The following is a 13608-nucleotide window of genomic DNA, read 5'->3' as shown; positions in this document are numbered from 1 at the left end:
TTTTTTTTTTTTTTTAAACAGGTATTTGTGAACTTTGCCAAGGACCAAAGTGATGATGACCACTTAAAGGACCTGTCATTACACAAAAACCAGACAGTAGTAGATGTTGCAGTTCTCACATCTTTTCTACAGGATGAGAAAGTGAAAGAAAGTTATGTATGAAGAATCCTTTTTGTACAAGGTGGCTGAAAGTAAGGAGGAACTAGACCTTCCTTTGCACCATGTGAAGTGTTCCAAAGGAAAAAGGCAGAAGTCCTTGTGGGAAGAAATAAACTGGATACTGTACTGATACTGTTCAATGCAATGCAATTCAATGCAATGAAAACAAAATTCCATTACAGGGGCAGTGCCTTTGTAGCCTATGTCTCGTATGGCTCTCGAGTGAAAAAGACTTGAATTTAGTTTATTACTTTATACTATGTGAAACTCTAGTATGGAACCCAGTGGACATATGGGTTTCCAATGATACTTTTTTGTTCCTGTGTATTCTCAATGAGGTTGAAACAATAATTCATCAAGTAATCATGGCCAGTGATTATTTACCAAAATCAAAAGGCATGCACATCCTCCTTCATTAAACCATGCCACACCATGGGACTGGTTTTCCAGTGACACATCCATTGCTTGCAATGAGTGTGCCAGAATTACTAGTGCCAAGTTGCTCAGAAAATCTGAACACCATGGTGTGTCACACACACTTTTGGGAAAGCTGCTGTGCTCCAGAGTCTGTCGACATCCTTAAGTATCAGGTGACAAAATGGTGCCATGTATGGCTAAAGTCCTGCTTTGAGCTGCTTTGGTGTTGGTGACATGGAATATGTGGGACTCTCTAGACACAGGAAACTTGGTTCCACTGTTATATTGTCCTGTGTTTGTTTGGTCTATAGGGTCATGTTTTTCTGAGACTCCTAATATATGTAGATCCTAGTAGGCGGCAACCAAATTGCTGGGGCTACAAGCTGCTGCGGCCTGGGTGTGGGATTAAAGGGATGATGCATTCAAACCTGGGAAAACCTGTGCACATTTGTCCTGATTGTCTACTAACACGGTACACTGCATCTCGAGATCTTTTGTTACCTGACCCAAGCATAGTATTATTTCTTATTTTGAATTAACAAAGAAAATGAAAAGGTAAGAGTTGTAGTTTGACAAAAATCTTTGTACTTTTAATGTTATGTGGAATTTTAAGTACTATCAGTGACTTCTGAATCATTAGACTGGCCCCTTTCTGGAACCCAGTGGCATATAGTATGGCCACACTGCCTCAGTGACATTATTTTCTTGTATAAGATTGATCATCAGACTAGTGCCTACAAAACAATGTGATGGTCAAATCTTATGACATTTGAGTTTCTTTAAGATCACACAGAATACTTTTAATCTTAGTTCTTCAATCAAGTATTTTTTGAGTGTATGCTGTAGCTGAAAGACTGTGTGTGTATGAACATATGTGTGTATGGAGGGGGAAGAATTAAGTCTCAGATGTCCCGTGCCATGTTATTTGGCTAACTGGTTTACAAGTAATAGGTTTTTTTGTTGTGGTCGTGGGAGCCCACTGAAAGAATATTTGGTGGCTTTTTTTTTTTTTAATAGCAACAATGCAAAAGCCAAGAAAGTATAAGGGTCACAAAGCCAAACAATGAATTCTTTCATAGAGAAAACAGCTAGCTTGGAAATGTGTCAAACAATACAATGTGTGTTTTATGGCATTTTGTACATTCAAATAACTGGCTTTGCAGATGTAAGACATCCTGTTACATCTCTGACAATCTCAAATTTTTCATCTCTTCCATCACTAATTTGTGAAAAACATAAAAGGAACAAATGTTTCCACATGGAGTATTTTTCAGACTTTTTTAGCCCAGTCTGAAACAAAAATATAAGAGAACTACTATGTGGCAAAGTTCAAGTGATCTTTCAATATTATTACTCATTCTTTCAACTTTTTCCAAAATTTAAATATTAACACTAAAGGTGTAAGACTTCAGATCTATTTCAAATTAACCTATGTTCTAAATTTACAGAATGTTATATAAATTATTGTTTGAAAAGAAAGAAAATCACTGTTTGAGAGATCAATGTCAGTATTATTTTCTAAAATGATAATTAATGAAGGCACATTTCCAATGACTGGTGACATGAAATCATTATATTTTATTTTGTCTTCGAAGATACACAATTCATAGAATCGTTTATCCTTGTCTAATATTTTTCAAACTCAAGCTTCTCTTAGTTTTCTCATTTCCCTATAATCATCATGTTCTCATTCTTCATTATATTAAATCCATAAGCAACTCCTTCCTTTAATTACTCTGATTTTAAAGACATATTAAAAAAAATCAAAAGGCACTGTGAACTATTTTGAAATAATGCAACATTTCAATATAGAGTTAAAAGGAGCTCTTCTGAGGCTAGAAATAATCTGCAGTTACACATCAACTTCATTGTATTACCACTAACATTGTGTTACTTTTTTAGACTATCCAAATAATTTTTAAAACTTTCCTGTGTAAACTTAATTACGGTAGAAACTTTACCAACTCTATATTTAAGTAAAATTTCTATATGGTCCCTGTGGAAAAATGTAACTGTGAGTTTCAGAAATAATCAAAAGGCGTGTTCAAAGATTTCTGCTTCTGCATCTTCTGTACACCTTGGAAAACTTATTAACGACTGTGAATATGAAACATACAATGAAAATAACAAGCGCTCTATACATAAATGCCCAGCACAATTCATTGTTAAAAACAACCAAACCTCAGACTACTGTATTTCATTATCTGTACTGAAAGCATATGTTTTGTGACTATTAAATGTTGCACATCATTCATTCACTGTATAGTAATCATTGACTAAAGGGATTTCTCTATGTTTTTTTCATACGGTTGTATATATCAGGTAAATTTTTCCAAAGAGCCATGTGTCCTATAATACTGAACCACTTTGATATTGAGATATTAATTTGTATACTCTTGTTACAATTTACTAGTAATAATGTAATATTATAGTAATATTGCTCTAATTCTTTCCAAAATTATTGCATCCCTTTTTACAGAATGTTTATACTTCCATAAGTATTAGTATGCTATTATCCCTCCTTATACCTTACGATAAAGCTGTTTTTGTGCTTTTATCTATCATTGGCCCTCATTCCAAGCACTTTACGCTGTCTGTAATGAGATCTATTTTTTGCACTGGAATATCTGAGAATTGCAAAACTAAACAGACGTTTCACAATAGATTTCTAAGTTAAATCATTTTCATTAAAAGAAAAACAAAAAATATTTGTATTGTAAATAACTTTATATGAAGTATTAAAAGGCATATTTGTATGTTGTAATAAGTCACAAAATAAAGCTGTGACAGTTCTCTTGGTCTCGTCTATACAGTTTATTTTTGTGTGTTCATGGCACCACCTACTGTTACAGTGCTATAAAGCCATTATGGGAGTAAGAAATATCCACAGAGGGGAAGCCATTTGGATGAAAAGTAAAAATGTTAGGAAAGATTCAGATGTCCTATTAATCATAAAAGAGAACTGAGGAGACTACTTGAAAATAACAGTGTTTGGTACTTTTTCTTTTTTGTGACACAGAGTCTTGCTATGTCACCCTCGGTAGAGTGCAGTGGCGTCACAGCTCACAGCAACCTCAAACTCTTGGGCTTAAGTGAGCCTCTTGCCTCAGCCTCCCAAGTAGCTGGGACTACAGGCGCCCACCACAGCACCAGGCTATTTTTTTGTTGCAGTTGTCATTGTTTTTTTAATTGGCCCGGGCTGGGTTCGAACCCCCAGCCTCAGTGTATGTGGCTGGCACCCTCCCCACCGAGCTAGGAGCACTGGCCTAGTGTTTGGTACTTTCACGTAAGTTAAGATACTAACTGGTATTAAATAAGTGTAAGAGGATTTTGGATAAACTTATCTGCTTAATGGTTATGAACCTGCATTGAGATCTCTGAAAATACTCTAAGTAAGCTTATTTAGTAAAAAATTCACTTGATATACAAAGGCAGCCTTTTATCAACATAAAAGGACACGGTGTGGCAAGTAGACCGGCCAGCCAAGGACTGGCAATGTTGGCAAGTGTGAACATGCAGGAAAAGTAGCATGTGTGGGAAGAGAAATGATACTACTATGAGCTATGCCTTCCCTTTGTCCAGTAGTAAGTACTGTGTAGACAAGGAGTAGTGAGTGGTATGATGAGACAATGTGGATGTATTTTTTATAGCTCATTAAAAGTCAAAATCTCAAAAAACGTATCTGCTTATCTCGGCACTTGAAGAACCTCTGTCATTCCTTTTTAGGCAGTGCGAAGAGTCTGGCTCTAATTGTGACTTCTTGGGTACGGCTGTGATGAATGTGTAGTGAGCAGTCCTTTTTCCGTGGCACAGGTCTGGACATGCTGGGCAGAGGAACACAGCTTCAAATGAGCCACGATGCCCACTCAGCATCTGCATTGCTACTTCATCCTCCTGTCTGAAGTTCACATTATAGTGACTTAAAGGATAGAAATTGTTTTTGTTTTTTAATTGTGTAAAAAAGGAGAAGAAAAACTTCACTCAAAAATAAAAAAGTAGGTAATTTGATGAAAATAGGTTACTGATGAGTCTTGACCAAAGCATTCTTCTGTTAGAGAAAACTCATATTAACTTTTCCAGATTCAAAAAACTCTGGATCTATTGTGATGCTCATGTATATGTTAAGTATGGAAAAGCTCAAGTATTTGCTGTGTTATCGGGCATGTCATTTAATCCCCAACACCTGCTCTGTGAGGAAATGAGCGCCATTTTACCTATGAGCAAATTGTTGCTCAGGGGATGAGGAAGGTGTCCAAAGGTATAAGCACAGTTAAGTGGCGGAGGGTTCTATTTGTCTAACTTAGGTATCAGGTTAAAATCATCTTGGCATCATTATATATTAATTTAACAAACATTTTAAAAACTTTATTGTATACCAAATAGTTTTCTAGGTTCTGGGGATACAATATTGAAGAAAACAGAATTCCTGCTCTAGTGAACTTATAATTCAGTGGAGAAAGAGAATGGATGTGTAGACAAACCAGTCTAATGCATTTAGATGGCAATAAGTGCTGGGAAGAAAACAATAGGATAACTACGGACAGGAGTTAGAGATGGCCTGTCTGAGGGGTGATTGATACAGATGCTCAGAACCAAATAAAATGAGCAGGAACAACATTCAAAAGTGGGTGAGAAGAAAATTCCTGGGAGAAAGAAAATGTATGGCAAAAGCCCAGACAGGGGGAAAGTCTTGTAAGTTAAGAGGAACGGCTGCACCAGTGTCCCTGGAACAGGGTGAGAAGGGAGAAACAAAGGTAGGGATTAGAATTAGAGCGAAGGCAGGGACCAAATCCCCCAGCCAAATTCGTTAAGGTGTTTGGATTTCATTGTTAGTGCAATGAGAAGCCACTGGAGAGTTTAAAACAGGGCAGTGGTGTGATCTTATGTGTTTCAGAAAGAATGCTGCCTACTGGGAAGAAAGCACAGTCGGGAGGCTAAGGGCTGATGGGATTTTGGACTATGGTGACAGCAACATACAGGGAGGAAAGTTATCACTCTGTATCACCCATCTTGGAGACAGAGCCAGGACTTGCGGACGGGCTGTATGTAGATGAGGGAAAAAGAATATCAAAGAGACTTCTAGATAGATGATAATGTTAGAAGTGCATTGGTATTTCACTCAGGAGTTCAGGGGCAACAAGAGAAAAGAAGACAAAAATGTGCAAATCATCAGTATACATACATGTAGTGTTTAAGCCATGGGACTGAATAAGCTTACCCAGAGAGAGTGAAGACAGAGAACATTCTCCAGCATGAGATCCTGTGATACGTAGAAGAGAAGCCAGCAAGAACAACAGAGAGGGATGGCCAGTGAGGAAAAGGAAAATCTACAGAGTGTGATGCTATCCACTGAAGCACAGAGAATGAAGAGCTTCAGGAGGCAGAAGTTGTCAGCCACGTCCAGAGCGACAGTGAGGCAAAGGCAGGGATGGCCACTCAATCTGATGAGACAGAGGCCCTTGGTGACCTTCCTAAGAGTCATTTTAGCAGAATGATGAGGGTGCAGACCTAATGGGAATGGATTTGGGGAAGAATGAAGTATAGAAGGGGAAATAGCATGTTATATACAAATCTGTGGTGGTGGTGGTAGGGTTGCTTTGAAGGGAAACAAAAGACAGAACAATAGCTGGATTACAAAGCTTTCACTCAGATTCTTATCTGTTAGTAGGTATCATCTCACCTTTCCTTTCTTGTATTTGTTTTGTTTTTAATTCTTCAGGCATGTCTTCTGTCAGAAGCTTTACAATACTCTGGCTTGCCCTTTCAAAGTGTAAAAGCCATGATACAAAATTTTTATTTCTCCCAATCAGCTATCAAAAAGCTCATTCTGTCAAATGCCCAAACTCCCTTTACTGCAGGGTCCTGAGCCAACTAGTCATCACTAAAGAAAATAAACCACTTTCTCCTCCTGGGATAGGGAAGACGCTCAGCAGGAGGACATAGGTCAAAGAAGATATGAAAGAGTACTTAGTAATTCTTCCAGCATACTACAGGGTCATACCCCTTTGGTGACTTGAGAGTGCCACAACTTCACTTGCCACCATAGTCAGGTTCTGAGGGCTTGCTCAATAGGTTAAGAGCTAGTTCTGAGAATGAAGTCCAGAGCTTGTGCCTACCAGTGGTGTGGGTGGAACCAGACCTGATAGGGCATATGTATCTGTTTTCTCTTCCTGGAGATACAATTCAGATCCCTTCATAGTCTGTGGTAGCAACTTATAACCAACAGGCAAAAATGTTATTTCTATTTATTGATAGCACCCATAGCGAGAACTTACACTGAGTCATTCACCATATCTTCCAAGGATACTTTCCAAATGCACTAGTGAGGTACCACTAGTAACAGTCATGAACCTACTAATGCTGGCTCAATATGAGATGTGGAGGAATGATGGCCTTCTTCTTTTTTTTTTTTTTCCAGATCTTTAACTTCTCATATGTTAATTCAATCAACAAATACTTAGTGATGACTTACCATATACTGGTGATACTGTCATGGAATTTAGTTTTTAGTGGGAAGATACATACAATAACAAATCATATGTAAGTGAAAAGTTAGTTTTAGTTATAAGTGACATGAAGAAAATTAACGTAGGGGAGAGGGATGGTGTCTCAGTTCAGGTTGCTATAACAAGACTACTACAGACTGAGCGGCTTGAACAATAAGCATTTATTTCTCATGTAGTCTTGAAGGCTGAGAAGTCAGAGATCAGGATCTCTTTCCAGTTTCCTCACATGGTACAGAGAACGCAGGAGAGAGCGCGAGCCCACACATGACAGAGAGTGGGAGGGAGAATGAGCCCACACATGAGAGAGAGCCCACACATGAGAGAGAACACATGGGCACGGACTCAGGACTCTTTATCCCAATTAAGGCACCAACTCTATCATGGGGACTCTGTGGCCATGACCTCATCTAAGCCTAATCACTTCCCACCTCCAAATACTATCACACTAGGTATTAAGGCTTCAACATAATGAATTTTGAGAGAACAAAAATATTCAGTCCATAGCAGTTAGGGACCACTGTGGGGAAGGCTTGTGATTTTAAGTTGGCCTCATAGAGGTAAAGACCTCAAGGAGGTATGGGAGTGAGCTGGGCAGATGCATACCTGGGGAAGAGCATTTCAGGAAGGGAGAATAGACCCACAGGTAAGAGCATGTTTAGCAGGACCAGAGAAAAACCTCTTGGGTCAGGTCTGGAGCTGAGGGAGAAGAGCAAATGTGGTAAAAAAAATAACACAATGACACATCATGTATAGGTGGGTAGGTCTCAGGTAATGGCTTGGATAATTACTCTGAATAAGGTGGAAAGTTATAGGAAGGGTTGAGCAGAGGAGTGATATGATGTGGCTTATGTTTTAGATTATTCTGGCTGCTGTGTTGACGGTAGAGCGGGATGAAAGCAGGAAGGCAAGGACAGGGGATCAATTAACAGCCATTCCTCAAAATCCAGATGATGACTGACATGAGCCAAGATGGTTGTTGTAGGGATGTGAAGTGGTCAAATTCTGGATATTTGGCATATGCTGACAGATACACAAACGTGAGAGAAAAAAGGCATCAGGAATGACTCTGAGGTTTGTGGCTTGAGCAAACCGAAAGCTGAAGTTGCCATGGACTGAGATAGTTTCTGGGTAACGATCAAGAACCCAATTTTGGACATGTGAGGTGTGAGATTTCTAACAGACATTCAGGTGGAGATGTTGAGAATATAATAGGATAAAATGAGCCTAGAATTCAGAGAAAAGGCATGGTATCCGCACACAGATAGCATCTGAAGCCACAGGATTGAGGGAGATGACGTAGGGAGTGAGTGTCAATAATAAAGAAAAGAGGTCCAAGGAATCCTCCCTGCAATATCCAACGATAGATGTCAAGGAAACAAGGTGAAGGCCAGACAGCTAACGACGAAAATAAGCTTCTGCAGGGTTTTGAGAGGGAATTGTTTCAGAAGAAGGGAGAGGTCAGCTGCTAACAGTTCAAGTGAAATGAGGACTTGGAAATGAGTCTGACAAGAACAATTTGGCTGGCATGGTGATTAGAAAACGTTTATGAGATAATATGAGGAGAGAAAATGGAGATAGGAAATATGAACTACTCTTCTAAGTCATATTGTAAAGGGAAAAAAGGGGTGAGAAGTTTTTATTCTTTTAAAAGATGGCAGGGAAAACAATAGCATATTGGTAAGCTGAGGAGAAGGATCCAGTTGCGAGAGAAAGCTGCGGAGCCACAGCCTTCAGGAAGGAGCGTCCGGTAGAGGTGAGTGGATCATTCACCCACAGTAAGAGGACAGAGGGTAGGCCTTACCGAGATGATGCCTTGGACCTCTTTCCTTTTCTATTTACACTCACTCCCTACATCATGTGCCTCAGTCTTGTGGTTTCAGACGCTATGGGCTAGGATGCAGAAAGCAGGTGGATAAGAGGTGGGAGCTTGTGCAAAGTCTCTTCTGACAGTTTTATTTTCTCAGTGATGTAAAAGGAAAAGACCTCAGCTAAATGAATATGGGAGGGCAGGTGTTGAGTCATTTAAAAGAATGGAAGAATGAATGAACTAGAGAAAAACAGAATGCTATGATACGAACCTGTGAATTACTTTCCTCTTCCAATTAGACCTCCTGGAAGGCAAATCTCTGTCATAAGTTTTAGAAAACATCAAGTTCCACTTGGAGTTAAGTATGAAGAAGAAGGTACAGAACTTAATCCAAGTAATCCTATTTTGGCCCAAACGAGGGAAGCCCTTAAGATAACTCTGAGTGTATGCATGAAAGAGATCAAAACGCCAGCCCTCCCCTTAGCCTGTACATACTGGAGAATCAAACATAATTGATGTTCATAACCCTAAAATACTACAACATTCTGAAATATAATATTAAATGATCTTCTGTAGTATTTGTTAACTTTTTTTTTTTTTTTTTTGAGACAAGAGTCTCGCTAAAACTCAAACTCAAACCCCTGGGCTTAAGTGATTCTCTTGCCTCAGCCTCCCAAGTAGCTGGGACTACAGGCACCCGCCAAAACACCAGGCTATTTTTGTTACAGTTGTCACTGTTGTTTAGCTAGCCCAGGCTGTGTTCGAACCTGCCAGCCTTGGTGTATGTGGTTGACGCCATAACCACTGTGCATCAGGTGCTGAGCCAATATTTGTTAACTTTTAAATGTTAATTTAGTGCAATTTTAACTTTTAAATAGGTAATTTATTTTATATATATGCATATATACATATATATAATAAATATATATATGGAGTACACACTGAGTCCCCAACTATTTCACAACTATGTGAGATATCTTGGGTGGTGCCTGTGGCTCAGTGGATAGGGCACCGGCCCCATATACCGAGGGTGGAGGTTTTGAACCTGGCCCTGGCCAGCTAAAACAGCAGTGGCGAGGCAGAGTTAAGTTGGGAACTCGCTTTGCCTTGGAGATTTCTGCAAGCTACTACCCCTACCCTGTGAGGTCCTGATCCTAAACTGACTTCATACTACTTCTCCAGCAAGCACTGATGAGATCACGGATATAGTCATTAGGTGAATACTCAATCTACGGGAGTTCCTACTACTTTCTTTCTTTTTTTTTTTTTTAGAGACAGAGTCTCACTTTATTGCCCTTGGTAGAGTGCTGTTGAGTCACAGCTCACAGCAACCTCCAACTCCTGGACACAGGCGATTCTCCTGCCTCAGCCTCCTCAGTAGCTGGGACTACAGGTGCCCACCATAACACCCAGCTATTTTTTGTTGCAGTTTGCCCGGGGCTGGGTTTGAACCAGCCACCCTCGGTATATGGGGCAGTGCCCTACTCACTTAGACTCAGGTGCTGCCCCCTACTACTTTCTAACACTGAAACAAATGGTGTAACTTTAATTTACAGATCAGTAAATTGAAATTGTTTATATTTATAGAGTGATTTTGCTTAGTTAGTAAAAATGACTCCATTCCTGTAACCTAGTAGAAAGATAAACTATTGTGTAATGTAATCTTACTATTTTTAATTCATCTGATTTTTCTCTATTAATTTATGCATTTCTTCATTGTTTACATGGTAATATTCAAAGATAGGTTGCCAGATAACTTGTAGTTTTGTACTTTTTGTAGATTCTACATATTGGCTAGGAATATTTTTTTCTCTCTTTTTTTTTCTTTTGAGACAGAGTCTCATATGTTACCCTTGGTAGAGTGCCATAGTGTCACAGCTCACAGCAATCTCAAACTCTTGGGTTTAAGTGATTTTCTTGCCTCAGCCTCCCAAGTAGCTAGCTGGGACTACAGGCACCTGCCACAACAACTATCTATATGTTTTTTCCGTTCTTGTCATTGTTATTTCAGCAGGCCTGGGATGGCCCAAACTACTGAGCTACAGGCATGGAGCCTGGCTAGGAACATTTTATTGTATAAATAGGTCATGCATGCATTACATACTACTTTATAAGTGGTGCTTCATGTACACATAGAAGAGATATGCAAATAGCTGATAACTTTATTAGGAAAATATTGCTCTTGACAGTGGCAATATTGTCCCTTTAGAAGCTTCCATTTACTGACTTAAATTCTAAAGAATAGGTAAATGTTTAGGCATTGAAAATATGACACTGGTGATCAGGAAAGAACCTCTGTAATGAGAATGCTATCTGTATTTATCTACTATAGAAGTTAAAGACCCCAATATTTTTTACAATGAATTTTAATACATGATAGTTATAATTTTTTTCACAATGTGAAAGAATGCCTTGTATTTTTCAAAGACCTGGACAATATTACTATTTCCAATTGGGTATTTACTAGTCTGTTGTGGAGAGCAGGTCATGAGGTTTCAGGGTCTCCCACAACTTGGGAAACATTCAGGGGACAACCTCCAGGCTGCCTCTTCCTTCAAGAACAACATGTTTTTCTTCAACTTGTTTTTCATCCTCTCCCAGGAAGCTTTTACCTTTTACCTCACTCTATAGAAGTCTTGTGATGAAACAGATAATTGTAATGGAATAGATTGTTTTTTATTAACTTGTTTGTAACCTTTTTCCTAGGAGGTACACAACCCCACAAAGTTGAAGACATTTTTCCTTGGTTCCACTGTCTCTGGACAACAGCTGTAACTTTCCCTATATAATAAAGCTGATTTCTTTGCTTGAGGCTGATGATGAGCATGGCTGCACCTGTCCTCCCAATCCTATATTTATCTTTGTCTTTTTCTTCTTATTTTCCCACCACTCCCACTTTACTTTTTCTCCATTGAGCAGACTCTGGATAGTCTGTTTCAAAGCAGGATATAGATAATAAAGATAGAACAGATTCAACAGCTTAGGGTATTTATCTAAAAATAGACTGGCTGAAGTATGATCCAAACCTACAAAGTTCATTTTAGTACCTTGTACTCAAAAGTTGATTTGCGAGGGAATCTGTTAGAGCCAATGAAAGACATCAAAGTAGAAAAACTTTTTTATAAATGTGTTGTGTATACATTTTTCTTATTTATTTTTATCAATGGGTTTGCAGGAAAGGCATTTTCTAGATCATGAGTGAGACACAGAAGGCATATAGACGAGTGGCATTCTCTACATTATACTACATTTCATAAATTTGTTTATTTTTGTGAAATATTCACTGGATATTGGACAAGGATGTTGCAGTAAGCATCATATCTTTGAGTTGATTGATACACAGTTCTGGGAAGAAGAAATGTACCAGAAAATAATTGGTGATTGCATTAAATTATTGTTTAAAACATAAACAAACAAACAAACAAACAAAAAACGAGCAGTGGCAACTGCAACAAAAATAGCCAGGTGTTGTGGCGGGCACCTGTAGTCCCAGCTACTCCGGGGAGGCTGAAGCAAGACAATCGCTTAAGCCCAAGAGTTGGAGGCTGTGACGCTATGGCACCCTACCAAGGGCTACAGAGTGAGACTGTCTCAAAAAAAAAAAAAAAAAAAAGTGACATGTCTTAGGATTCTTTATACTCTGCACAGAAAAGACCACTGAGGCATATGCTTGTTTAAGCTGCCACTGCCTGCCTTTCTCTCAATGCATAATAATATCTTACATTGTATAATGGTCCAGATAAATTACAGATCCCTTGGGGTCTGATAAATGAGAGAAAACTGTATTTTCTGTTTTCCAAATTTCTCTTAGACAGCTAATTCATAATTTACTATTTTATAGCTATATCATGTTTCAGAAATATAAAATGATGTAGCTGTAAATATAGACTATAAAGAGATCTTGGACTACCAAACTTGGTTTTAGAAGGTAAGTAAGATGGAAATTAAAGATGTTCAAAGAAAACACGCTAAAGAATCTGTGGCAGTACTAAAGAAACTTTCCCATCGAGTGTTAGTGAGCTATTTTCTTGATGTAACTTAATAGTCACTATAAAATTGGTAAATTATTACTGTGTCACTATCCTATAACCACACCATAGAAACTCCAGAAAACGATATAAATATAAAATGCAAATTAAATAATCAGAATGGATATATAGGCTTTTATTAGGACAAGCATTTCCATTATCATAAAAGTTTCTTTAAAACAAATAGATGTCTTAAGATCTTTTCTAGTGATCCAAAATGAAGTAAAAATTAGTAAAATTAATTATAAAAGAACACATTTCAGTATGTAAACCTTCAGTATGTAAGACCTTCAGTCTTCTCTACATTTTTACTGCCACGATCTATACATTATTTTCTAAGTTAGAGTGACTAATAATTAATGTGAAAACCATAATTATTACAGATGACACAGATGAAATTATACTTTTCCAAAGGAAAGAAATATATTTGATCTAATATTTTTATAAATCCCATTTGATATGAAAAATAAACTTTATTGGGAAAAAATTTTTAATCTCAGAAAAAACACTTGATAAAAAGATAAATATTATATATGTATATAAATAATTTAAAAATATTGTCAGGCAAGAAAATGTAAAATCATTATTCGAATATAAGAAAATTCTATAAAGCAAAGGATTTCAAAATACAGGAGAAGAGAAATTCTGAAACCAATGAAAAACCAAGATCATGAAGTAGTGACAGCTATTG

General features: G+C 38.0%; 1 protein-coding gene across 3 annotated transcripts in view; it reads left to right on the top strand.

The window, feature by feature from the left end:
* ABCA1 (ATP binding cassette subfamily A member 1) overlaps positions 1 to 3378 on the top strand; it is a 136239-nt gene extending 132861 nt beyond the window's left edge. For all 3 annotated transcript variants that reach the window (XM_023510515.1, XM_003785197.3, XM_023510516.1), the window contains exon 50: positions 22 to 3378. In XM_023510515.1, the coding sequence (XP_023366283.1) occupies positions 22 to 162 (141 nt within the window). In that variant the 3' untranslated portion in view covers positions 163 to 3378. The remainder of the gene's footprint in view (positions 1 to 21) is intronic.
* Positions 3379 to 13608: the final 10230 nt, after the last annotated feature.

This window comes from Otolemur garnettii, unplaced genomic scaffold (assembly GCF_000181295.1).
Source record: "Otolemur garnettii isolate 467f Iridium unplaced genomic scaffold, OtoGar3 scaffold00014, whole genome shotgun sequence".
In the NCBI taxonomy this organism is placed as follows: domain Eukaryota; kingdom Metazoa; phylum Chordata; class Mammalia; order Primates; family Galagidae; genus Otolemur; species Otolemur garnettii.
Note: the sequence above shows the minus strand (reverse complement) of the source record. Positions and strands in the feature narration are given on the sequence as shown.